The sequence below is a fragment of the Anser cygnoides genome, chromosome 2 (assembly GCF_040182565.1).
Source record: "Anser cygnoides isolate HZ-2024a breed goose chromosome 2, Taihu_goose_T2T_genome, whole genome shotgun sequence".
NCBI lineage: Eukaryota > Metazoa > Chordata > Aves > Anseriformes > Anatidae > Anser > Anser cygnoides.
In genome coordinates, this window is record NC_089874.1 from 27,590,829 (window position 1) to 27,616,344 (window position 25,516).

Sequence of the window (25,516 nt, forward strand, 5' to 3'; positions counted from 1 at the left end):
TTAAAATACTTTTCTTAATGACTGTTCTTGAGGAATTTACACACACTTTCGTGTTGTCTTTGATACAGTATATAGAATGAAAGGGAAAATACCTAGGATTACCAAAGAGAGGATTCAGTTATGATTCATGTGATCTGAGCAATGACAATACTTATTTTTCAGTATTTCGTACTTAGTATAATGTAGGCAATTTAAAATTTATCCTATGTGTCTAGATAATGAGCGTTCAGCTGTTTCTCCTCTAAGCATTAATGTGTACAAAATCAAAAGAAGGCTCTTGTTTGACATCTACAGAGCTTGGATTAGACTCCATATCCACTTATAATTCCCTTTACAGAGCACATTTGAAAACAGTGAAGCAAAGGACACATCTAGAGAGCATTTATAGAACACATGTATAATTACTGGCAGGCCATGTAACACTCCCTTGTATTAAGGTTGCCCAATATTTCCTCTTTAAGGCTCTGCTTTTCATTGTTTATAGTTTTATGCAACTTTAAAGACATAAACTGAAACTATTCGTGCCAGATGTCTTTCTTTCTAAATTTTAGCCAAAGCCATTCAGTCATTTACAAGATGAAAGCTAACAAAAAACAGGTGTTTTTCTTGAGTTAAAAGTATTATTTTAAAAATAAAATCTCCACCCTTAATGTTTTGGAGCAGTAAAGTATACTTTGGAAAGTATATGGCTTAAGGAGGAGAAAGAAGATAAAAGAACGATGTACTTGCTGTAGCTCATATGCAAATCTACTGAATTTTGTCCCAAATGTAAGCCTTTGAAAAAGGTAATCTGAACTCTGTCATAAAACACTTAGACTAGAATGGGGAAAGAACTTGGAAAGAGAGGAGATAGAGGGACAAAATGCAAAAAGGTTGGACATGCAGGTGACCGCCACAGTCTGTCCTTGGTGGAGCATATTCCTCTGTAGCGCCTGAAATCAGACGTTTTACCTAGACTTTTCCATCCCTCTCTGGGGATTGTCAATATAAATGCTAACAATCTCATCTTCCTATCTTCTACTTCATTCACTCTAGAGGTGGAAGACCTCAAACATTACCGAAGGATAAAATCTGATCTTAGTGAAGTCTCTGTTTTCTCCTGTGAACATAGCTCTAGTAATAGCAATTCCTTCTGAAATACAGGCTTTTTTCTTCTGAAGAATCTCTTCAAAGATGCTGAAGTACAACATACTTCATACCACCCAAATGTTTTAATTTAAATGTGCAACTTACTCTGTCCCCTTTTAGCCCCAGTGGTCCACATTCTGCTGTTTCACCCTATAAAAAGCATTAGTAAGTTTCATATTTGAATGGGATTTTTCATATAATTTTTTCATCTGCATAGAATATAATGTTAAAGTTTATTTTAAGGATTTCTATTATCCTTAATAATCTTTAAGTATATTTTAATTTTCATTTTTTTTTAACACGTTCTTGTAATGCAAAAAATCTGGTATTTAGGGAAGACTTTGTTCAGCACTGAAATATTTCACTTAAGATGTAATTTTTTTCCATCACACAAACTAACAAACTAACAAAGTTAAAGAACAGCGTATGTTGTAATATAAAACTCAGATCTTGCAGTCTCTTCTTTTAGGCCAAGCTCCCTTTGGATGATCCCTCTTGACATTTATATAACAGGCTAATTACCATGGTATTTGTGGCCTTTGCCTGGGTGAAATTTGTGGGGAGAAAATACTTGACGGGGGGAAAAAAGAAAAAGAGTTTTCCTGGAAATGAAACTGCACAAGATTGGTTACAAGGAAGGACTAAGGAAAAGCTTGTGTCTGCAAAGGGAGAAGTCCGGCTACCACAACCTTCTTGGCAGGCAATAACCAGAGTCCTCTTGGCTGTGCTGCCATGTGCAACAGGTGTGCTGGTTTTCAATCACACTTATTTTTGTTGTTTTTTTTTGGTTTTTGTTTTTTTTTTTTTTCAGTTGCACTATTATGTCACGATCACTATTAAAGAAAATAGAACGATTCCATACAAAATTAACATTTTATTTAGGAACCCCCCCCCCCCCAAGCTTCCCAGCAGAAAACCTCCTGACACCGTTTCTTTATTATTCACAAACGGCTCCCTCTCCTTGTTTGCAGGGGCTTATGGCACACCTATGAGGAAATCTGCACGTGCTATGCTGCCATGAGGAAGACACGGAGAAAAACAGACTCCAGCCGAGGTACCGCTGACAGAAAACCTTTATTTTTGTTTTTATATTGAGCCACAGCCGAGGGCCCACAGCCGCCCTCCCGGCACCGCCCGCCGTGACGTCACCCGCCCGCCGCCATTTCGGCCGGCCCCCGGAAGCGATCGCGCCCCGCGGCCGGCGGTGCCCCGGCGTTTCCTTCCCCCGCTGCCCGCGCAGCCGGAAGGCGCCGCGCGGCTGCCGCTGCGTCCCCCCGGGCCGCTGGGGCCGGAGCGGGGCGTGAGGTGCGGGGCGGGCCGGGAGCGGGGCCCCTGCGCCCCCCGCAGCGGGGAGTGGAGGTAGGGGGAGGGCTGGGGGAACCGGGCGCTGCCTTTTGTCCTCCCGCAGCCGCGGGGGTCCCGTGGCGTGCGGGGGGCGTCGTGTGCGCCTGTAGGGGCGTGCGGTGGTTCGGGCTGCTGCAGGCGGCGGTGGGAGTCGGCGCGGTGTAAGTCTGTGTTTGCTAGGCCGGGTGTTAACGAAGGCGTGGGGACGCTGTGGCAGAACCGTGGGGTCGCAAAGGTTGGGAAAGAGCCGAGATCGGCCGGGCTGAGGTGGAACTGGGAGCAGTAGAGCAAGATTAGGAGCGGAGAGCCGTATGTTTATACAGCCCTTCAAATAGGGTCAGGCTTTAGGCAAAACAGGGAGACTGGTTTCTGTCAGCCAGCGCACTGCAATTAGGCAGAGACGTTTTCTACATGTTTTAGGGAGTGGCTCTTTACGGGCAGCACACCCACACACGGTGCCACACCGTGTTTTGCTTAATCCTTCCTTCCCTAATAACGAAATAGTTCTGCTGCGGAGTTTGTAAACACAGCAGACCCTGTTGTCTGTTTGTAGTTGGCTGTGTTGATTTTTTGCCTCAGTCAGCGTAATCAAAATCAAAGCGTGCAGCAGGGAAAGGGGTGTGATGTGGGGAATGCTGAGGGTTTGGGCCTGAAATGTATACGTGACAAATCCTGGGGCTAAAAGTAATCCAGAACCATCTTTGTGTTTGCTTTAAGATGATCTCAGATGACAAAGGAATTGGGATTTTGATAACATTCCTACAAATTATTTTCTCAACAGTTTCGATATGAATGGATATCACCTGAGTCTTCCTGCAAGAGTTTAAATTGCTGGTAAACTCACCCTAAACATGAGTGGCTCCAAACCTGATATTCTTTGGGCCCCACACCATGTCGACCGCTTTGTTGTGTGTGATTCGGAACTGAGCCTTTATCACATTGAATCTGCCGTAAGTTCAGAACTCAAGGCAGGGTCCTTGCGGCTGTCAGAAGAAACTACAGCCACGTTGTTGTCCATAAATTCAGATACACCATATATGAAATGCGTGGCTTGGTATCCAAAGTATGATCCCGAATGTCTTCTTGCCGTTGGACAGGCCAACGGCCGAGTGGTACTTACTAGCCTTGGCCAGGATCACAACTCAAAATCTAAAGATTTGATAGGCAAAGAGTTTGTTCCCAAGCACGCACGGCAATGCAATACCCTGGCATGGAACCCACTAGATAGTAACTGGCTTGCTGCTGGATTAGATAAACATCGGGCTGACTTTTCAGTACTCATCTGGGATATAAGTAGCAAATATGCTCCAGAGACTGCGGTTGCTACAGAGAAAGTGAGGCTTTCAACAGGCGATCCAGAAGTGGGACTGGTAGTAACAAAGCCACTTTATGAATTAGGGCAGAATGATGCTTGCCTCTCTCTTTGTTGGCTTCCACGGGATCAAAAGCTTCTTCTAGCTGGAATGCATCGAAATCTGGCTATCTTTGATCTGAGGAATACAAGCCAAAAAATATTTGTCAATACCAAGGCTGTCCAAGGAGTGACTGTCGATCCATATTTCCATGATCGTGTAGCTTCCTTCTATGAAGGTCAGGTTGCCATATGGGATTTAAGGAAGTTTGAAAAGCCTGTTTTGACCTTGACAGAGCAACCAAAGCCTTTAACAAAAGTCGCATGGTGTCCTACAAGAACTGGGCTGCTAGCTACTTTAACAAGGGATAGTAATATCATTAGGCTGTATGACATGCAGCATACTCCCACGCCTATTGGGGATGAAACTGAGCCTACAATCATCGAAAGAAGTGTCCAACCATGTGAAAACTACATTGCTTCGTTTGCCTGGCATCCCACGAGTCAAAATCGAATGGTAGTGGTGACTCCCAACAGGACTATGTCTGACTTCACAGTGTTTGAAAGAATTTCTCTTGCATGGAGTCCAGTGACATCATTAATGTGGGCTTGTGGACGACATCTATATGAATGTACAGAAGAGGGAAAGGCTAATTCCTTGGAAAAAGACATAGCAACCAAAATGCGGCTCAGAGCGTTATCGAGGTATGGTCTTGATACTGAACAAGTTTGGAGAAATCACCTCCTAGCTGGAAATGAAGATCCCCAGCTGAAATCACTTTGGTACACTCTGCATTATATCCTTTATTTTACTGTAATTTATTTTAAGAAGTAGCCTACACTTTATATGTAAACCAGTTATATGAAATGCATGAAAGTCTTTGAATATAATACAACATCCTCTAAAAACTTTGCATATGTTATTAGGATATGACTTTTAACTTTAAAAAAGTGTTTTTCAAATGCTTGGGAAAAAATTAAGGTTCCTATACATGTAAATACTTATGAAGCAGTATACTGAAGATATGGATCAAAAACTTACAGGAAACAAAGGTCCCTTAGTTTATGCTGGCATTAAGTCTATTGTGAAGTCATCTTTGGGTAAGAATATTCCAACTTTGATAAGTTATATTATAGTATATTTACAGAATGATGCACTCATGGGTTTGTCTTTAAAAAATTATTGGAAGAGACTATTAAAATATATCAACAAAGTATTAAAGTTTGTAATTTAATATATGTAGGTAAACAGTTTATCTTACAGTAATTTCCTGAATTTTTGGTTTTCTTTGAAGGTCAATGATCAGAAAAACAAAATAACCTCAGAGGTAAATCTTCAACTGAACTATTTCAAACATTCAGTGATTGACAGTGACACTGAAAAGTCTTGCTCCGCACGCAATTGTTTGTTACAGTTCTCAAAGCTCCACATGGGAGCGTAGTTCTAGAAGGCTGACTTCGGTGTAGCCAAAGTACATTTATATAACCATGTTTAAATAAGCTATCTTGTTTTGAAGTGGTAATCACCTCTTGTGCATCACATTACGCCTCTTATGCTCAGTGAAGTATTTTTCAGTGGCATTTGAATCTTCCCTGTTCATTGTGTGTCTTGTATTCATGCTGCTTGGAGCAAAGGCAACTCCTCAGTGGTGGGAAAGCTTCTAGCGTGTTGATGATTGCTAAGAAGAGGAGAACTGGTAGAGCAGGTGCTTGGCTGTATTTTGAAGTTGGACACGCTGATCATATCCTGTCAGCTCTGTAACAAGAACCTCCAAAAACTTAGGATGGTGAGGAAAGAAAAAAAGACTCAGTAGGGAATAAATGTCAAGTTTAGATACGTGATTATTAGGAGATCAGAATAAAATTGTTTCATAATGCTGCTCCTTACAACAGAGTTAATAGTGATGTTAATTTAAAGTAGTAAAGTATGATACTTCACTTTTCTCTCAGCTTTATGATTGAAATCAAATCACTGTGGCTGCAATTTAAATTGTGATTAAAGCATATTTTAACATATTTCCAATTTCTAGGAACAACAGAGAACCTCAGGCACAGCAGGAGTGGATCTGATAGACAGGCAGATATTATTCAGTATCTGAGTGAGGAGAGATCCTTGGCTTTGCAGCTCTGTGGGTGGATAAAGAAGGGAGCAGACTTAGATGTGGAACCTTTTTTAAATTCATTGGAACAGGAAGGAGACTGGGAACGAGCTGCTGCTGTAGCACTGTTCAATTTGGACATACGGCGAGCAATACAAATTCTAAATAAAGGTGCTTCCTCAGGAAAAGGTGTGTATTGCGTTTTCGCGTTGTCTTTTGGAGTTACATCACCTTGGTGGATTTTTCTGTAAACAGGATTCTGGAAGGTGGTAGGAAAAGGTGTGTGCTGTCTTTTAAAGTACTTACTTGAAGTAGCTGGATTGGAGCCTCAGAATCTGACAAATCTTGTTCTTTCACTCCTCAGACTATAATATGCCTTACTGTCTAATTAAAATGCATTGCATGTTTTAGAATTTCATGCTGATGCATGACACAGAAAGTGTTACACACAGAAGTAGTGGGACTTTTTTCTTGCAATGGAATTGCACGTTGGTCAGATGTCATGTATGTCCCCTTCAGTTGGGCCGTACGCAGCTTTCTGCCAGTGCAATGGCTGTGGAATAGCTAAAATATAATATTCAGGATTTACAGAAGACGTTTGTTTTGGAATAGTATTTGGGAAGTGTTACAATGTATGAAGGAAAAGATAATCATTTTACAGCTAAGAGATGGAGGTATTTTGTTACGTGTTCTTGCCAGTATTCCTCCTACATCTCCGATTTGCATGTGTGTTCTCTTACTAAATTTAAAATACTGTCTTGACAGTGTTTGCCCGCTTTAGAATTGCGGGAACTATGTATGTGTTTTCTGTAGGGAAGGTTCAGAACAGAGACTGGCCATCTTTGCATTGAAAAAAAGAAAATTGAACTTTCTGACAATAAATATTTAGATAAAATAGATTTAATGATTTTAGGAAATTTTATAACTTAAAGCTGTTATATGCAGTTGTCATCCACCAGCATGGTCTGTTAAGTAATGGTTATGTGTATATTCCAGTACTTTCACTTCTTGTGGATATGAATTATGGTAATGACAACCTTTCGTGAAAGCAATATGAATGCATGTAGCAATTCAAAACTATTGCAAAACACCAGAGCTAGAGTGATGTTGCTTAAAGTATAACTCAGGTTGTCATGCATGTGAGCTCGTTACTTTGAGAGCAGAAACTGGGTCATTGAAAGCAGAAACTGCAAAAAGCTAGCATATGTAAAGTTGTTTTAGCTCATGATAATTCTACCAGATTTTGTCATGTATTCTGTAGAATATTCTGCTTCAAACTGATGTGTTCAATTACAGTTTCAATTGATTTTCCAAGTCCTGAACTTGAATATTGTTTCATTGTTTCATTGTTGTTTTTTTAATAAATCAGGTGATCTGAACCTTAATGTAGTAGCAATGGCTCTATCAGGCTACACAGATGAGAAGAACTCACTTTGGAGAGAAATGTGCAGTACTCTAAGACTGCAGTTGAACAATCCCTACTTGTGTGCTATGTTTGCTTTTCTGACAAGTGAGTCTGGTTCATACGATGGTGTTTTGGTGAGTAAATTTATGTTAAATTCCTTTAAATAATAGGTGTTCATATATACACCCGTATGTAGGGGAAGTGTTACATACTCCATGAATTAATCAGTTCAGAATGTATTATTTTTTTCCTCATACTGGCAGATAGCATTTTTCTTCTAAACAGAGATCTCATATTAACGAACATTGTGTTAGTGTACAAACTGTGTAAAAATGGGTGTATCCAACAGAGTTCACACAGTTCTTAGAGGAGGTTTGTGGTAGTTTTTTTTTTTTTTCGTGGCATGGAATTCTTGAACCATTAGAACTGTATTATCAAAATAACTTAAGCAGGGGAAGAAAGCAGGAGAAAGGTTGATGAACTGGGAGGTGCTGTCGACTCCCTGAAGGGAAGAGAAGCCTTGCAGAGGGATTTAGATAGATTGGAGCACTGGGCGATCAGCATGGCCTGAAGTTCAGCAAAGGGAAATGCCGGGTGCTGCAGCTGGGATGGAGCGATGCCAGGCCCAGGCTGGGGGACAAGTGGCTGGGGAGCAGCTCAGCAGAAAGGGCCCTGGGGGTGTCAGAATATTGTGCCAGAAGCACGATAGCCCAGCCCTACGTGGTTTGGAAATCCGTTTCTGGAGTTTCAAAAGCCACATATGATGTGTTGAACCAGCCTTTCCTGCCATATGAGTAAATTGCTCCTGTTAGCCTCAGTCTTGATCTGATACATGTATCTGAATATCAACAGTTTGTCTGATATTCAGTGTTAGCTTTCTTCAGGTGCTTTCTTTGTACATAATCAAATCCGTTAATATTAGTTATACATTAAGGTAAATGTTCTGACTTTTACAAACAATGTATTGAAAAATTGGAAATTTGTATGTGATGGTAGTATTCCCATTTTTCTCTCCGAAGTATGAAAATAATGTAGCTGTACGAGACAGAGTTGCGTTCGCTTGCAAGTTCCTCAATGATGCTCAGGTAAGTCTATGGTCGGACATTGAAGCAAACTATTAAGCTGGGCTTTATGTAGAGAGGGAAGAAGATCTGGGGTGAAGAGGTGATGAACAGTGGAAGCAATGATTCATGAGGGATTTGTTTTTCTCCTTACACAATAGGATATAAGCTATGGTATAATCTGATCTTCAGTTTGTAACTTCAGCTTGATTTTTGACATTTTTAATAATAATATTCATGACCATGCTAGTTTTTAAAACTGTTGTATGGCTTGTATGTCTCTCTTAACAGAGTGTATATTTATTTATTTGTTATTTATTTCCAGACACTTACTTTCTCTTGAATAAAGGTTTCGTTTTGCAGTAGGAATGTTTAAGTGCTTAAAAAATAGGTGACCTCGCTCTTTGCTCTTTGTGTCAGGAGGTTTAAAGTACATAGATAAATCTGTAAATTCTTGCAATATAGTAGATATTGCCATATAAATTTTCCTGCGTCACATGCGGCAAGCAGCATGTTCTGTTAGCAAAAGACACTCTTAAGGAAAGCTGTTCAAATTGTAGAAAGTTTTGCCATATGTCATAAATGAGTTACAAGGGGATGAACAGACAGCAAAAGTTAGTGGGCTTTTTGTTTTGTTTTGTTTTTTGTAGCTGAACAGGTTTATTGAAAAGCTGACGAATGAAATGAAAGATGCTGGGAATTTGGAGGGAATACTGTTAACAGGGCTGACAAAAGATGGAGTGGACTTGATGGAAAGTTACGTTGACAGAACGGGAGATGTCCAGACAGCAAGCTATTGCATGTTACAGGTTAGTGTTTCACTCAAAAATAAATAGTTACTTAAGAGAACTATAGTTTCTTTAGCAGCATAGTACTCAATCTTGCGAACTGAAAAGTATTTTCTGTAGTAAATTTTGGCAGCATATATCATGCTGTGGTATGTGGATTTTTATGATCGATATATGGATGATGTTGTGGAATCATCCAGACCACTTGAGGTTAACTACAAACTTGTATCTTCGAGTTATCTCAACCAGAGAAAGTAGGGAAAAGAGGAGAAAAAACAAAAATAGCTGCACTAAGAATACCCATTCCCCTGCTTATTACTGGTGCATTTTCTGGTAGGTTCAAAGTATGCTTTTTTTGCTTCCAGGATTTTGATGGAGAACTGAGGTGTGGTGTGTTTTTGTTTGTTTTTGTTTGGTTGTGGGCTTTTTTGGCTGTGAGTATTGCTGTTGAGTTTATTGTGGTTTTTTGTGTGTGTTTGGGGGGGGGGGCATTAGTTGGGTTTGTTGTGGTCCTTACTGGCACAGTTGCAGCTACTTCCAGCACTGTGCATGTATCATTTTTATGGTTACATATGTTACATATACACGGGAATATGTGACAAAAATGTATAATCCTTTGTTTGACAGATGCAAGTGTTTAGGAGAACGTGGCAGCAGAAGTATTCTCAACCTGACAGGCAGACTGAAGAAAAGTTTTATGAAACTAGGGTTAAATTTTAGCAGATGTTGTCTTTCTCTACACAAATTACATTATTTCTCATACGTTGTAGTAAGCTTTGTAAAGACTTTTGAAAACGTGAATAATATGCATTGTGTATCTTCAGTGTGTGACTGGCATTTTTTTCCTACCTGCTTTAGGGTTCTCCATCAGATGTACTTAAGGATGAGAGGGTTCAGTACTGGATTGAGAACTACAGAAATCTTTTAGATGCGTGGAGATTTTGGCATAAACGTGCAGAATTTGATATCCATAGGAGTAAGCTGGATCCTAGTTCAAAGCCTTTAGCCCAGGTAAATTTATTTCTTGTATGAAGTATGACCAATCCAGAAAGGAATGCAGCATGGTGCTTCTACAGAAACAAAAATGATGGCTGCATCTTGGTTTTCATGAGGGTTCATGTGCAAAAGAAAGATTTAAACCAAGGCTACCCTAAAAGGGTAACCATGTTTGTTTGTTTTTCAAAATAGTTTGGAGAAAGGACTTTTAACTGTTTGGTAGAGAGCAGGGAAATAGGGTAAACAAATGTACTATTTTTTTATATCTAATCAAGGAAATGCCATTCTTCATCATGGTGAGGATGATGCTGAAACCAGGGAATTGAACCGAGAACCAGTTCAAATTGACTTTGTTTTAAATGATCTGAACCTCAGCTATTTTGAAGCCCTTGAACCTAAACTAAAGTGAACAGCACCTTTTATTATCAGTTCAGAACATAAGCTAAACTGAAAAGTGACACCCTATACAAATGTTATCTGGTAGCATTTTTTGCCAATGTGGTCTGGCCACAGCAACTGAAACTCGCTCATATTTGCTCAGTATGTGCATTACAAGCTTTAAGGTCCCAAGGATTTTTAAGGAAGGCTATATTTGAATTCACCTGTCCTTCACTTCACAGCTGTTTAAGGAGAGCTGCATCCATACTGTTGCGAGTGGGAGGGAGTTGTTTATTGCTCCTGCCTTATGTAAGCATTGTAAATAACCCCTAATGAGTGTAAAGTCTGTGCTTTCCTCTATATCACACCTCAGCTTGTGGCATTAAACGTGCAGGTGAAGATTGCTAGGAAAATCCTCATGTTCGGGACTCTGGAATGGATCACCCGAACAGAAAGAGGGAGAGGCCAGTAGAGTAAACTTAATTTATTTTATACCTTCACATATAGCTTTTTATAATCTTAGGTAATACCTCTCCAAGCAATAGCAATCGTGCATGGTGTTATGTGCTGTTGAGGTAACTGGGCATTGTTAAGGCCTGCTTCACAAAACTGCACGTCAAGTCTACAAGCCAAGATGTTGGCAACGCCTTCACAAGAGAGTAACTTTCCAGTGCACTATCAAGAGTATCTGGTAAATGAGCGTTAGCTAGCTTGAACAAATTCACTTGTAGCAGAAGTAGGACGAAACTGAAAAATTAATGAGCTTTTGTTCTCTTTAGGTGTTTGTGAGTTGCAATTTCTGTGGAAAATCCATCTCGTACAGCTGTTCAGCCATTCCTCATCAGGGGCGGGGTTTTAGCCAATATGGAGTTAGTGGTTCACCAACAAAGTCAAAAGTTACGAGCTGTCCTGGTTGTCGTAAGCCCCTTCCTCGCTGTGCACTTTGCTTGATAAATATGGGAACTCCAGTTTCCAGCTGTCCAGGTATGACATACTGGTTTTTAGCTATTCAGCTAGAGTAGTAGTTAAAGGCCTAATTAACAGTTGCTGTAGGAAGATCTTCTGTTGCACCTTTCTATTTGTTCTCATACTGTAAGTATTCATACCCTTAATTATAAGGGGGAGAGACCATAGTAGAAAACGTGTTTACATCCCATCTAATTTTATGATAAAACCTATGTCTCAATGTGTTGGTGTCAAGATAGTATGCAGTTACCTGGTTTTGACCATTTTTACCAGTGAGGTTGTCAGTGGAATCCCATGGCTTAAACAGACAAAAAGATTCAAGTGTCGTAGTATTTTGCATTACGAGCTTTAAAATTGAAAGAAACAGGAGGTATGGTTTTTTGGGATGAATTGATGGGAAGCTGCAGAAATCTTGGAATGTAAAACAGTTGATTTTTAACTGAAAGAAGAAGAGAGAATAAACATATACTTTCTGTGGCTAAGCATGAAAGAATTTATGGGTGCTGCTGGCACATCTAAGAAATACTATCAATGGAATCTCTTGGTTCTAAATGTTTTGGGCTCAGCATTATATAAGGTTTAAATGAAACTCATTTTGCCCCTATTTTTAAGTCAGTCTTGTTAAAGAGCTATTGACAGCTGTAAAGTTGTCATCTATTTATGTATCTCCTCTCATTCTTTCACTGGTCTGTGTTATGACTTACTGTTGCAATTGTTCTAATTCGTAACTGAGACTTTGTGGATTTCATATATTTGCACACACATATATCTATTTTAAAGCCAAAAATCCCATGTGCAGGAAAACAGGTGTATAATTCACTGGGACTTAAATCGAGTACTGAAACATAAATCACTGTTGAAAGAGACTGTGTTTCCAAAGTTTGTTTAATAGGCAGGGGTAGCACATCCATAGAATGCAAAGCATTAGCTGAGCAGTATAATTCTTGTTTTGGTTTTCTATCAGTTTTTCTTTCTTTAATAATTTTATCAACTTCTCTTTTAAAATCAGACTACTTCTTTGCTTGAAGTTCCTAATTCCAAGTTTATTGTAATACTGTTACTGCAATTGCAGTATAAATGAAACAAAGATTTACAGGCATAACTTTGGGGATGGGTTTGCTTTTGTACAGGAGGATCTAAGTCAGATGAAAAAGTGGATCTTAGCAAAGATAAGAAGCTAGCCCAGTTCAACAACTGGTTTACTTGGTGTCACAACTGTAGGCATGGTGGACACGCTGGGCATATGCTTAGCTGGTTCAGGTAAGTTGTTCAAATCTCCCGTGTTTCACTCGTGCATGCTGCACCAAGTAGGACACGACTTCTTAGTTTTATCTACAATTAAGATGTTTTGTTCTAGAACACTTGCAGAGCTTACCATGCTGCTAAGTGTTCTTTGAGATACTGTGTTCCTGCACATCCTTAAATTTATAGAATGCAAAATTCTTGTTAGTTTTATTTTACCTGTTTTTTCTTTTTTTTCTGCTATTGCTGTCTAGGGACCACACTGAGTGCCCTGTGTCTGCCTGTTCATGTAAGTGTATGCAGCTGGATACCACAGGGAATCTCATTCCAGCAGAGACTGTTCAGGCATAAATACTGCTTGAAAACATGGGGCTCTCTAATGGATGTCCATCATAGTCCAAGCATATATTTTAGACAAAGGTCATTTGTGACTTACTGTGAAAAAAATAAATTTGCTGTCAGATTAGTAAAATAATGTGCGTATGATTATGCTTGGCAGAAACTGATAATCGTGGAATGAGCCTCTGGTGTGGGCCTTGTTCAGTGAATTTAAAAGTTTTAAAGTTTAAATTTAAAAAGCACTCCTAGTGGCTTTGTTAAATTCAAAGAACTTTTAATGAAGTTTTCAGGGTAATGCTTATGGGCCCTTTTATCAGTTTTCTAAACAGAGCAGTGTTTATATACAGTGCTTAGTAAAAGTGAAACTTCAAAATAAACAACTGAAAGTGTTGTTCTCTAGAGGATGGCAGAATGATACGGTAGCATCCTTTCATTGATTGATCACACTTCCTCGAATGCAGTCATTTCCTTGTAAATTAATTGGGTGCCGCTGTTAATTGCATTCTAAAGATATTTAAAGAAAAATCCATTTATTTCTTTCCTCAAGTTTTGTTAATAGTAAGCAATATCTTTGCAATTCAAGATCTTATTTGATGTACCTATATGACCTAGCTGATGTGAATTTTAATGCTAAGGAATTCAGGAGCTTTGTCTCCTAACAAGGTTGATATCCTGGAGAAGAGTTTGCTGAACATTCATGTGTAACTTCGAGTGCAGAATGCAGGTGAGCTACAAGAGGTTTTATTTTGAACACAGTACTGTGAAGATCTGAAATCTCAAGGACTGGAGGCTTGTAAATATTTAAGTTTTAAACTATGTGCTGAGTTTTGACTACAAACATATTTGAATTTTTAAGACTTTGGGATAAACAGGATTTTCCTGCACTTCTGAAACATGCTGGGATGTGCGAAGTGAACCAATTTGTATCCTGCTTCAGGTCACTGCTGGACACCAGTGTGCTCCCAAAAGGCTGCACAATTTTAGGTCATTGGCTAGAAATGGTACTAGGTATGTTACCAGCTGGAATTAAGTTATTTATTAACTTGAGAGTCAATGATATCTTGCTAATGCTGTGTGAGGACCTAATCAGTATTGTTGTCCTTGATTTTGTAGGCAACAAAATTCACATAAATTAGGGAAAAAAACCTGTTTTAAGGTATGTGAAAATAACATCAGTTTACTTGGTGTGTGTTTATTTACTATTAGAAACAGTATGAGTTACTTAACACTTGCGTGCTATGAAATACTAAATGGAATGCTAGCAATAAACTGGTACCATATTGCCAGGACTGTGAAATTTGTTGTTTTAAAACAGAATATATTGTAATATACCACTGGTTCTAAGTGCTGTAGTGTAGTTGCAACAGGATAAAATGTGGAAATGTTTTCTGTGGGTGTACATGATTACATTTTGGACTTTCAGTTATATTGTCTAATTAATGTTGTAATACATCTGCTACATTTATTCTGATCTACGATTCTTGCCTAATTGACAAAGATATTTTTAAAGTTAAAATCTAAGAGGTACTTGATATTTGTAGTCAGACTGTCGTGGGAGAGCAGTTAATGGTTTTTTGTGTTAGAATATTTATTTCTCTTTCTAGTATTTTTGCACACCTTATGTTGCTCTTGAAGAGCTCTTTAAAATGTTCACCATTAATAAATGTAAACTGGGGTTTAATGTATGATACCCTATTTATATAAACACAGGCAATAAAACTTGCTTTATGAAAATAAGGATTTGTAAGTGTCAAGGATATATTTTTATTCCTCTGTAATACCACCTGTTACTAAATTCTCCAGATAAAATTCCATGTCCAGGAATGTACGTACTTAACAATGTCTAATTTTCTTATGTAAAAAAATGCCATATTTGTAACAGTTTTGACTTGACTGTATCTCTTTTGTTTCAATTGCCGTCATTAGATGCTTACTTTGACATTCAGCATGTCTTCGAAATGTTTTGGATTATGAAACATGTACATATTCAGGTCTAAAGTATCAGCTTTGGCTGTTGTAATGGGTATTTGGGGTTTCAGGCCAATAATTACACTATTTGCAAAACTTATAAAATAAGAGGTATTTAATCATCTTTTTTTTCTTGTTTTTGCTTTTAAATTAATAAAATCATGCTTTTGGGGGAGATTTGTTGTTTTCTAAGTAAACTATAGCTATAGCTATTTTATGAGCTGCAGTTACAGAACCACAAAATGGACAAGGTTGGAAGGGACCTCTGACGATCATCTAGTTCAACACCTCTGCTGAGCAGGATCACCTAGAGCATGTTGCACGGGATGGAAACCACGTGGGTTCTGAATATCTCCACAGAAGGAGACTCCACAGCCTCTCTGGGCAACCTGTGGCAGTTCACTATCACTCTCACAGTAAAGAAGTGCTCTCCCCTATTCAGTCAGAACCTCCTGTCCTTCAGTTTGTGCCTGTTGCCTCTTGTCCTGTCACTGGGCACAACTGGAAAGAGACTAGCTCCATCCCCTTGACACCCTCCCCTCAGATATTTATACACATTGATGAGGTCTCCCCTCAGACTTCTCTTTTCCAGGCTAAACGGTCCCAGTTCTCTGAGCCTGTCCTGGTACGACAGGTGCTCCAGTCCTCTCGTCATCTTCATCGCCCTCCTTTGAACTTGCTCCAGTAGTTCTGTGTCCCTCTTGTACTGGGGAGCCCAGAACTGGACACAGTACTCCAGGTGTGGCCTCACCAGGGCTGAGTAGAGGGGGAGGATCACCATCCTTGACCTGCTGCCAGCACCCTTCTAAATGTAGCCCAGGGTGCTGTTGGCCTTCTTGGCCACAAGGTATGTAGCTTGCTCATGGTCATCCTGCTGTCCTCCAAGACACCCAGGTCTCTCTCTGTAAAGCTGCTTTCCAGCAGGTCAGCCCCCAGCCTGTACTGGTGCCTGGAGTTATTCCTCCATAGGTGCAGGACCCTGCACTTGCCCTTCTTGAACTTCATGAGGTTCTTCTCAGCCCAACCCTCCAGCCTGTCGAGGTCCCTCTGAATGGCTACACAGCCCTCTGGGGTATCAGCCATTCCACCGAGCTTTTTGTTGTCAGTTCACTTGCAGACGATGCACTCAGTTCCATTGTCCAGGTCGTTGATGAGTAAGTTGAACAATACTGGACTCGGTACTGAACCTGAGGGATGCCACTAGCTACAGGCCTCCAAAATACTAGCTACAGTCCTCCAAGATAGGCTCGAGTTAAAAGGGACCTTAAAGATCATCTAACTCCAACCCCTCTGCCACAGGCAGGAATGCCACCCGCTGGATCAGGTTGGCCAAGGCCACATTCAGCCTGGCCTTGAACACCTCCAGGGATGGGGCATCCACAGCTTCTCTGGACAACCTGTGCCAGTGCCACACCACCCTTCCACAGTGAAGAATTTCATCCTAATGCCTAGTCTATCCTCTTTTAGTTTAAGACCATTCCCCCTTGTCCTATGCCTTCTTATGGGTAAGAGGTATAAATGGTATAAAACAGGCCCAATTTACCCAAAACGGAGCTCCTTTTGTCTAAAAAGCTTCCTGTGCTGCTCTGTGGAGAGCAGCCCATGCTGGAGCAGTCCATTCCTGAAGGGCTGCACGCTGTCGTACGAGTCCCGGGGTGGCAGTTCTCAGGCCGGCAGGCATTTTCTTGTGCACCGGGCTCAGGAGACTTTTTCTGTCAGCCTTTTTCCCATTAGGGCCTGGTCACATTCATAGCTGCTGCCGTCACCCAGCTACCCGATCCCATGATAATTTCCCATTCCCCAAATGATTTCCTTCTGGGTTGCTTTTTAAGATTCATTTTATTTTTTTCTTTAAACGCGGGGCCCAGCCTGGCGGCCTGTGTGGTCGCCAGCCCCCGGTTCCTCCTGCTGGGCCCTTTGCATCCACGACGTGTCCCTGGAGTTGACGTTCAGCGGGGACCGGGACCGTCTGCGCCCGTCCTGCTCCCAGTGCCAGGAGAAGCTGCGGACGAGCCGTCGTGGCGTGGAGGGGCTGCGGTCCCTGCGCCTGGGCGAGACGCTGCGGGACCTGTAGCTCGAGGGGCTCCTCCGCCGCTGCTGCTGCCGCCGCCCTGGACCCACGTTAAGTTGGGCCCTTCCCCGGCGCCGGGCGGGCGGCACCAGCCTGATGATGGCAAGGATGGGCCGCCGGCAGAGCGGGCAGGTGGCTCTGTGGGCGGCCCAGGGCTCGATGCACTCCCTGCAGAAGGAGTGCCTGCAGGGGTTCAGTCGTGCTGCATCGGCCAGCGGGCTCAGGCAAATGGTGCAAGTCTCTTGTCTGGGTTCCTCCGCCGGCAGCTCCCGGCGTGGCTGGCTCATTGTGCTTGCGGCTGCTCGGGCGTGGGGATGCTCGTCCTCCGCGGGACGCTGCTCCGATGACGAACGGGTATCAAGCGCCTCCGGTCCTCAGCACCTCCCTCGCAGGTCAACGGCAGAGCCTCAAAGACTCGCAGTCCACCAGCGGCACCTCAATGCCTTGTGCTCCACCAGACGCACCTCGATGCTTTGCCTGCAACCAGAGAGACCTCAGCATCTCACGTGCCCCCAGAAGGACCTTGACATCTCCAGTTCCACCAGCAGGACTGGGGTTCCTCACCTGCCACCCAGAAGGACTTCGCGTCTATCGTGTCACAGGAAGGATTTTGACGTCTCGCGTTCCACAGGAAGGACGTCAACGTCGCACCTTCCACTCGCAACACCACCTCGCACGTTCCAGCAGTGGGACCTCAACCTCTCAAGTGTCACCAGCCGGACTGAACGCAGGCTGGACGCTCAGGGCATTTATAGCCAGCTGCCTTTTGTGAGGTCATCGGGTGACAGCGACTCTGTGGTGACATCACACGGCTCTTGGGGTGCCCCTGATGGCAGCACTGGTGGGGGTAATGTGACTGTTGTGAGAAAACGCTGATGTGAAATGGCTGCTCCATGCTGACAGGAGCAACGTCTGCCAGGCTGGGGTCCAGGCTGGGGTCCAGCCCGTGCTGGAGCAGTCCGTTCCTGAAGGGCTGCCCACTGTGGTACGGCTCCCGGGTTGACAGTTCTCAGGCCAGCACTTGCTGGTACCGGTGCTTGGGGTTATTCAGTCAATCCATCTCCCTCTCTACTCATCTAGCCTGCGCTTCCTGAGCTTGCCCACTGTTTTCTGCAATCTTCTTGACTCTGATAGTTAGCTGTATGAAGGTGGCTTTGCATGCCAGAACTCCTTTTTAACCTCATGGTTCATTCTGATTATATTTCATTACTTTCATTATACGTCCTTGCCTCTCCTACCTGATTAAGCATAAACATTTTCTCATCTTATGCAGAGGATGCTTGCAAATGAGCACAAAATAACTTAATGTTTTCTGATTTGCTTCACGGAAAATAATTGTGGTCCCATGCTGCCGGAGCAAGGAGAGCAGAGCACATCTGGTGATAGTGACCAAGGTCAACCGCGAGTCCAGTGATCACCAGACAAGTCTGCAGTGACCAGGCACATCTGAGGTCAGGCTGGGAAGTCCTGTCAGCAGGAAGGGGACACCAACAGGCACGGGCAGGTGCAGGTATCCCTGCGCGGTGACTCAGGCCAGGACCTTGCCAAAGGACCATGAGGCAAAGAGGGGGACAGGGCTTTAATTTGTGGTTTATTGGGCTGGACAGCTAAGACAGACTGACGGTTTTGAATTGTTTCTCAAAACACAGCTCTCCCGCTCCAACACAGTATTACATAAAGACTGCACCACCTCGCAGCCCTTGCAGCAAGGCAGGTAGCCTTATGCTGCCTCTCATTTTTGAAGTAGTTACTAACTTCTGCCAACACCTAATTTCTCTGCTGTACCTGAAGGGAGCCTGGCCTGCGACCTGCTCAACCCTCCCTCCACCTTTCCTACAGCTATCTTGTCCAGTCTGTGCTTCCCAGTGCTTCCAGCAGGCATCCCTTTTCTTATAAACCCAAATCTTTTTTTTCCAATCATGCTTACTCAGACCAGGGTCCTGGCAATTATGCCAGATGTTCCAGGAGGAGATGGCAATGCAATAGTGTGTCCCTTGCTGATATTGGGATGGGCACTCCAAATATCCCCTTAGCAACAGCAGGGGAAAATGTGCCGTGCCCCTGAAGTTGGTCACAAATATGGTGGGAAAAGTAGGCTTATTATCCTGCTTCAAATCACAGTTATTGAATATGGGGCTGAGTGACAGGAATGCCTCCCAGTCAGCCCTGGCATCATTTAGTTTATATCCCCTTCTTTCATCTCCCTGTCTTTGCCATACTCCTGTCCTCCCAAAGAAGCTGTTAGCCCCAGTTTACACTTCCACTACTGGCCCTATCATTGGCCCCGGCTTTGCTGGTGTGATATCCTCCTTTGGCATTTATGACATGGTTGCCCTAGTGAATCCCCTTCAGCCAGCGACCCACTAAGCCACCACCACTTCCCCTTTTATTATTTATAAGGACAGGCAGGTTCTCCATTTATTTTTTGCAGTCCTAAGCGAGGGGTAGCAGCACAGTGCCTATGGTTATTCCTTTCTCTTTGATATCCAAAATGTTTGGCAATTTAACACATTGCTATCCTGCTAAGTGCACATATGACCTGAGCATTAATTTTCCTTTCATAACAAGAATATTCCATAGTTCCTTATTAGTATAAGCCATATAGTCAGGGTAGGCTGTTTATTCACAATATTTGATGCAGTGTAGAGAAGCAGATTAATGAAAAACACCTAATGGAAACTTTTAGTTTTATACCGCTTGCCTGACTGCATATCATTGCTCCAGGACAGGATGAAAGAGAAGTCTTGACAAAGGAAAACTATAGCATTTACCACTCAGATGCAATCAAATATTTACACTCATGACCACATATCCAAGGATGGTCTCTGTGTCAGGGTAAAGTGCTATAGCCATCTAGTGGTGGAATCTATTCTATCAGGCCCAGATAGGCCTTGCTAAGAACTACTTGCACGTAATATTTTACAGAATATATATACACAAGCACAAAATACATCTTTTCTAAAGTAGAATAATTCAGAAGAGTTAAATGCTAGTAAAATAAGCGTGTAGTTAGTAACAATGACGTTTTGCTGGACACTGCTAAGCACTAAAATATAGCAGGGACAGCACTACAGGACAAAGCATGGTATTGTGCCACTGGGACCTTCTTGTTCTGGTTTGCTGTACAAAACTGACCCACACTTCAGAGGTTGTTCTCCTCCCAGTGACAGTAACTTTGTCACTATCTTCTAAGTAGAAAGTCGAAAAACAGATCACTTGTTAACTTGATCACCTACCCCGTGGATGGGTGAACTAATGATCCCACTAATGATTTGCACAAATTAAGAATAGGGCTGTCCTTTGTAGTAACTTTGATAAATAAGGAGTCTTTAAAACACAAATTCCTTGACTGAAAATCGAGATATCCACAAATAAGCACAATGCTAGCAATCTTAATAAGGCACTAAATCTAGCTATTAAAACAGCAGCCTGTTTCTCTGAAATGTTAATGAACATGGATCCAAATAAAAGATTTATTTAAAATGCTTTGAAATGTTTCACTTTTTACCTCACAGTAAGTATTTCAGAAGTTAGATTTCACTTCGATTGTGTTACTTTAAGAGGCGTAAGAATTCTATGTGCTGTAAAATAGCCTGGATAGTAATGAAACTGGGGATTGTGTGGAAGTTTGTATGATTAAAGTCATCATGGCATGCCAGCTGAATCCTGGTACTTCTACCTTGACATCTACCAAGAATGAAAGTTGTAATGGGAACTCAATAGCACTTGAAATTCTCAAGCCTAATTAGACACTTACAGCTTAAGTGTTTAACGTCAGTGCAAAAAGCAAGTACCTTGTACTCCATTTTGTTAAAATTAAATTATGTGTGCAGGTAAAATAGAATAGGAATCACCCTGTATCACTGAAAATAGCACTCAAAGATATAATACTGACACAAGTATTTAAACATAGTCAAACCTTTTTTTATTGTAGAAGTGACCATTATCAAGATGCAAAATAAAACTCCCCCCCTCCATGTTTAATAAATTTATACCAAAGCAAATGAAATTAAAAAATATTTTTACATTAAAACCCCACTGAATGTCTTCAATACAAGTTTTGTGTTAAATATCCTGGAACCTCAATAAACAACAACAAAAAAAGATGCCTACAAAACTTCAATTTCTAGCAAGTCAAATCCTGCAAGAGACCACTCCTCACGAATGCAAAAGGGTTAAATATATACAGACAGTGAGACAGCTACAGAAACGTTCTGCTTCTTCCTTTTCAATTTCAGAGAAAGTAAATTTCACTAGCCACAGGTGGCGCATACAACAGCAGCATCTTAGTATATTGGTGGAAACTGATGCAACTGTTATCAAGCTGTCAGGCAGGAAAGCTAAGGTACTGTTGTACCCTCTGAAGCTCTAAATATATGCTAAGAAGAATCAATTGTTCCTCCCGGTACCGAATGGGAAGTATTCGGGGAATTCATGAATAATTTTCAGTGCTTCATTGTAGAGTTCCAGATCTGAAAGAGGGCAAAGAAAAACTCGTTAAATTCCCCACTAGCAAACAGCAGCATTAAAGCACTGCTTATTTTAAAGCAGTACAGCTGAGTGTTTTCAGTCCCTCTCACCCTCCGCAGTTTTCCCAAGCCTGCCACATTCTCATTGCTTTCCACCTGGAGGATTATTTTTAGACCTGCTAACTGGACAATCACAAAAGGAGTACAAGGCAAGGGAAGACAAAGAACCTGGGACTGGGAGAATGATCAGACCATGGCAAGGACCTAGATCAGCTCAGGCCTTGAGTCAGTCCCTGCTTTTTGCCTGTAAAACAGCATATTCAGTACGTAATTCCCACACCAGTGTCCATTTACTATTTTTCACAGAGCTTGAAGAATAACCTTGTCCGTAAGAGGGGATAATCAAGCTCTCTCTTCTTACTTAATGAAGAAACGTTCAGAACATAACATTAATTTCTCTTAACATATATCCTTACTTACCAAATGGACTTTTATCTTCTCTGAACTGGACGTATGACATGCACATGATGGTTGCCTGATTTGTTACCCTTCCCACCACTTCAATAACTCCTGAGATCTCTTCGTCTAGCTAGAAAACATACCAGAAATTAAATTAGTATCACCAAATTAGCTGCTGTTTCTGCTGCACAGCACTTGAGCTAGGAACAACAGATTCTGTTCCATGTCAAGCAATACACTACTACTGGGGAAACTACTGGAAGCGTGGTACTACTTCAGTTATGTCCTTCCAATGTAGAACTCCTGCACGTTATTTCTGCACGTACCAAGTTTCTTCCCTACGTACTTATTACAGCAGTGGAACAGGCTGTGAAATGCCTAACATCGTAGCTACGTATTTATAAAATTCACCCATTTACTCTCTCCCAGAAAGCTGTGGAATCACTGGTTGGATGCTGACATGCAACGCTTTAACAGTCCGACACAGGAAACCTTTTCATGGACTCAGGAAAGATTTCAATACAGGGCAGAACTTGTAGGAAAGACATTTTCTCGCAATTTGGAAATGAAGATAGCAAGTTTCACAATTGTAAGACAAAACTCCTCACCAGAAGAAGCTGCATTTTTTTTTTATCAACAGGACTCAAGTCTTGAAAGTCAAGGTATCACGTGCAAATATTTCATATCAAAATGGACAGACTTGCCAGCATTTAATGACTCGTTCAGCGGGAAAGATGGGATGACTACTGACATGCTCAATTTAGCCATCAAAAGGTGTCATAACCATAATAATCCTTCAGTCACAACATTTCTCAGACACAAAAAAGAAAAACACACAGAAGAAAATGCCTGGTTCTTATCCCTTTACAAATATTTGATATTGAAGCAATATTTCTGCACGTTAGTTATAATGCAATGGGTATAGGAATTGCTTAGTTGCTTTTTTTAACCAATTAAGTAATTCCTATACCTTGAAGCATTCCTATTTTCAAGGATGGGAATGCTATCCATTCTTAATAAAGAATGCTTTGAGCAAACTCTGAAGTTTATTGAAATGCTATGAGAAGTATTTTAGGAAGGGTGGGTGAAAGGTCAACTCAACAAACTCTCAAGAATATCATATTCTTCAGTGTTTTTTTTTGGATTATATTTACAAAATAGTCTGTTGGGGATAGGAAGACGGTTGATAAAGAGGCAAAGGAAAAAGTGCAAGGAAAATGAAACTAAGATATGTACTAAGATGGAATAGAGTAAGACAAAGCAGCCACACAGGGATGTGCTTGAAACAGAAGGAAATGTCTCTCTTTTAACTCCAGCCGAAAATTCATAGGCTTGTATGATGGCCTGAGCTGGAAGGGACCCACAAGGACCACCGAGTCCACCTGCTGGCTCCACACAGGACCACCCCACAACCAAATACAATTGGCAAAGATAATTGATTATTATTAAGACTGCGGAAGCTAGCTTGAAGATGAGTGGAGCAGGGACGGTGCAACGTGGGTGGAAAAGCGAGAAGCGGGAAAATTTTGTCCGGGTTTAAAAACAGAAACACGCAGAGGTGCGGAGGGGCCGAGGAGGGCCTTGCCGCCTCCTCCCGGCTGTCCCCGTAACTCACGGGCTCGTTCAGCTCCACGGTCGCCTGCTTCCCCTCGCCGTCCACCAGCACGAAAAGCTTCCCGCTGGGGTGCACCTGCAAAACAAACCGCGTGTCCCAGTGAGCCCGCAGCACCCCGACAGGCCGGGCCTGACCCCGGGCCGGATTACAGACCTTCTGGAGCCGCCCCACGAAGCAGACGGGCCTCCCGATGTGCTGCGCCAGCTGGGCGGCGGCGATGCGGTGCCGCGGCGCCTCATGCGCGTCCTCCATCATGGCGGCGGCGCCTCCTCCATCATGGCGGCCGCTCCTTCCCGCCCGTCGCCCTTAGCAACGGGGAAGCGGGAACGGAAGGGGGGAAAGGAAGAGGCGAGGTTTGCCCGCCGCCTGCCAATCGGCTGGCCGCGCTGCTCTGACGTCACCGGAAGAGCGGGCGTTGCTAGGGGACTCGGCGAGGCGGAAGTGGAGGCGGCGGTTGGGCCGGTGGGTGACCGCGGGCAGAGGCGAGGGAGGCCGGGCAGGGGGCCGGGACCCCCGGGAAGACGGGAACCGGCCGGGCCCGGCCGGTTCCCGTCTTCCCGGTGGTCCCGGCCCCCTGCCCGGCCTCCGCAGCCCTTCGCGACGCGGGTGTCGTGGTCTCAGCTCTGTCCCCTCCCGCCGCCCCCCCCCACCCCCCTCCCCCTCCGGGCTCTTGTTTCGGGAGGTACCGGGAGCGGCTCCCCGGTTGCTGTGGGGTTTAAAAGCGGCCCCAGGTCTCGTGAAGAGGGTCTGGCGAATGTCGCGGTTGGCGCGAGGTGCTTCAGTCTGCTGCAGCGTCCCTGCTAGGGCTCTTCGCGTCTGCCGCGTCTGAAGGGCTAGCCTCTAGGAAGAAGGGCTAGCCGTCGGGGGGAAAAGGGCCAGCCGTCGGGGGAAAGCCAAGCCGTGAAAGTTGTCACAAAGACGCGTCCGTCACGCTTAGTTGCCGTCGAAGGTTTGCAGCCCAAAGAGAACTGCTTGCAGGGAAAGAAGCGGGCTTTCAGCCTATTGGCTCTTGGATTTTGCCAACGCCTGGCTTGCTCTTTTAGTGTTTTCTAGCTCCTTGAACATTATGAATGTTGGCATCGGTTTGAGTGCCGCTATTTCGTTCCTGGCTGTGCCTTCGTCACCTGTGCTTTTATTGTCTGGCTTAATTGTGGTTGCTTTCTGTGACTCAGCATCTCAAGAGTGTAGTTAGATGGTGGTAATTTGGGTTGCGCTGGTGTTGGGTAATTTGAGTTCTTGGTATTTCTGATTCCCTTCAATTTTAAAAACTATAAAAATAAATATTCATATTGAGTTTAAGAAAAAATGTCTTCCTTAGTGTTTTGTTAAATGTGTATATGTATATATTTTTGTGTTTGTGCTTCTCTTGGCACTTATTTTCCTTTCTTATACTTTGAAGAAGCATAAACTACAGGAATATGACTGATGCTAATGCCAGATAAAGAAATGATCTGTTTAAATTATTTATTTATTTTTTAATTCTTCAAATAGTAACTTATACTAGGTTAAAAGCTTTTAAACCCATCTCTTGGTGTCACAGAAAAATCTTTTTGACGTGCATGTTCTCGACTCTAAATTGGTCTGTTTCATGTCATAAGCAGGCTGTACAGTGCTATAAACTGTACAGTCTTGCTGCTCTTGCTGTTAATTTATTGATGAATAACAGTGGGTGTTTATATGAAAGAGAGAATTGCCCTTTTCTTCTTCCATAGTCTATATAGCTTAAACAGCTGTGTGTGAAATTAGTCTCTTTCTTTAAGATCAGTTTTGCATCTTTTCTGAGCTCATTTCGTCATTTATTTATCAGCAGTGCCACTGCAATTCTGCTTTGCTGAAT

At 42.5% G+C, this 25,516-nt stretch overlaps 3 protein-coding genes across 11 annotated transcripts in view; 2 read left to right on the forward strand and 1 right to left on the reverse strand.

Moving 5' to 3' along the window:
- The first annotated feature begins 2,275 nt into the window (after positions 1 to 2,275).
- Positions 2,276 to 14,834, forward strand: MIOS (meiosis regulator for oocyte development). 3 transcript variants are annotated; one of them, XM_048075425.2, is made up of 11 exons: positions 2,276 to 2,433; positions 3,254 to 4,620; positions 4,826 to 4,924; positions 5,854 to 6,111; positions 7,292 to 7,461; positions 8,347 to 8,412; positions 9,039 to 9,197; positions 10,035 to 10,187; positions 11,330 to 11,534; positions 12,647 to 12,776; positions 13,013 to 14,834. In XM_048075425.2, the coding sequence occupies exons 2-11, from the start codon at positions 3,324 to 3,326 to the stop codon at positions 13,107 to 13,109; spliced, it is 2,634 nt and encodes an 877-aa protein (XP_047931382.1). In that variant the 5' UTR covers positions 2,276 to 2,433; positions 3,254 to 3,323; the 3' UTR covers positions 13,110 to 14,834. The 3 variants fall into 3 exon arrangements, with proteins under 3 accessions (XP_047931382.1, XP_047931381.1, XP_013038919.1); XM_048075424.2 differs by having other exon boundaries at positions 2,335 to 2,487; XM_013183465.3 differs by lacking the exon at positions 2,276 to 2,433 and adding an exon at positions 2,514 to 2,633.
- Positions 14,835 to 15,390: 556 nt separating this feature from the next.
- Positions 15,391 to 25,516, forward strand: part of UMAD1 (UBAP1-MVB12-associated (UMA) domain containing 1) — an 89,359-nt gene continuing 79,233 nt past the window's right edge. For 6 of the 7 annotated variants that reach the window (XR_007167784.2, XR_007167785.2, XM_048075430.2 and 3 more), the window contains exon 1: positions 15,391 to 17,983. Coding sequence is in view for 4 of the 7 variants with exons in the window: in XM_048075430.2 (XP_047931387.2) it covers positions 17,233 to 17,983 (751 nt within the window). In the remaining 3 variants the exon portion in view is untranslated. Of the gene's footprint in view, positions 17,984 to 24,016; positions 24,142 to 25,516 lie in introns of those variants that run through there. The other variant, XM_048075432.2, reaches the window with a different exon arrangement.
- Positions 21,039 to 24,062, reverse strand: RPA3 (replication protein A3). Its single transcript, XM_013183443.3, has 4 exons — positions 23,833 to 24,062; positions 23,680 to 23,754; positions 22,086 to 22,194; positions 21,039 to 21,608 (listed from the first exon to the last, which is right to left on the reverse strand). The coding sequence occupies exons 1-4, from the start codon at positions 23,932 to 23,934 to the stop codon at positions 21,526 to 21,528; spliced, it is 369 nt and encodes a 122-aa protein (XP_013038897.1). The 5' UTR covers positions 23,935 to 24,062; the 3' UTR covers positions 21,039 to 21,525.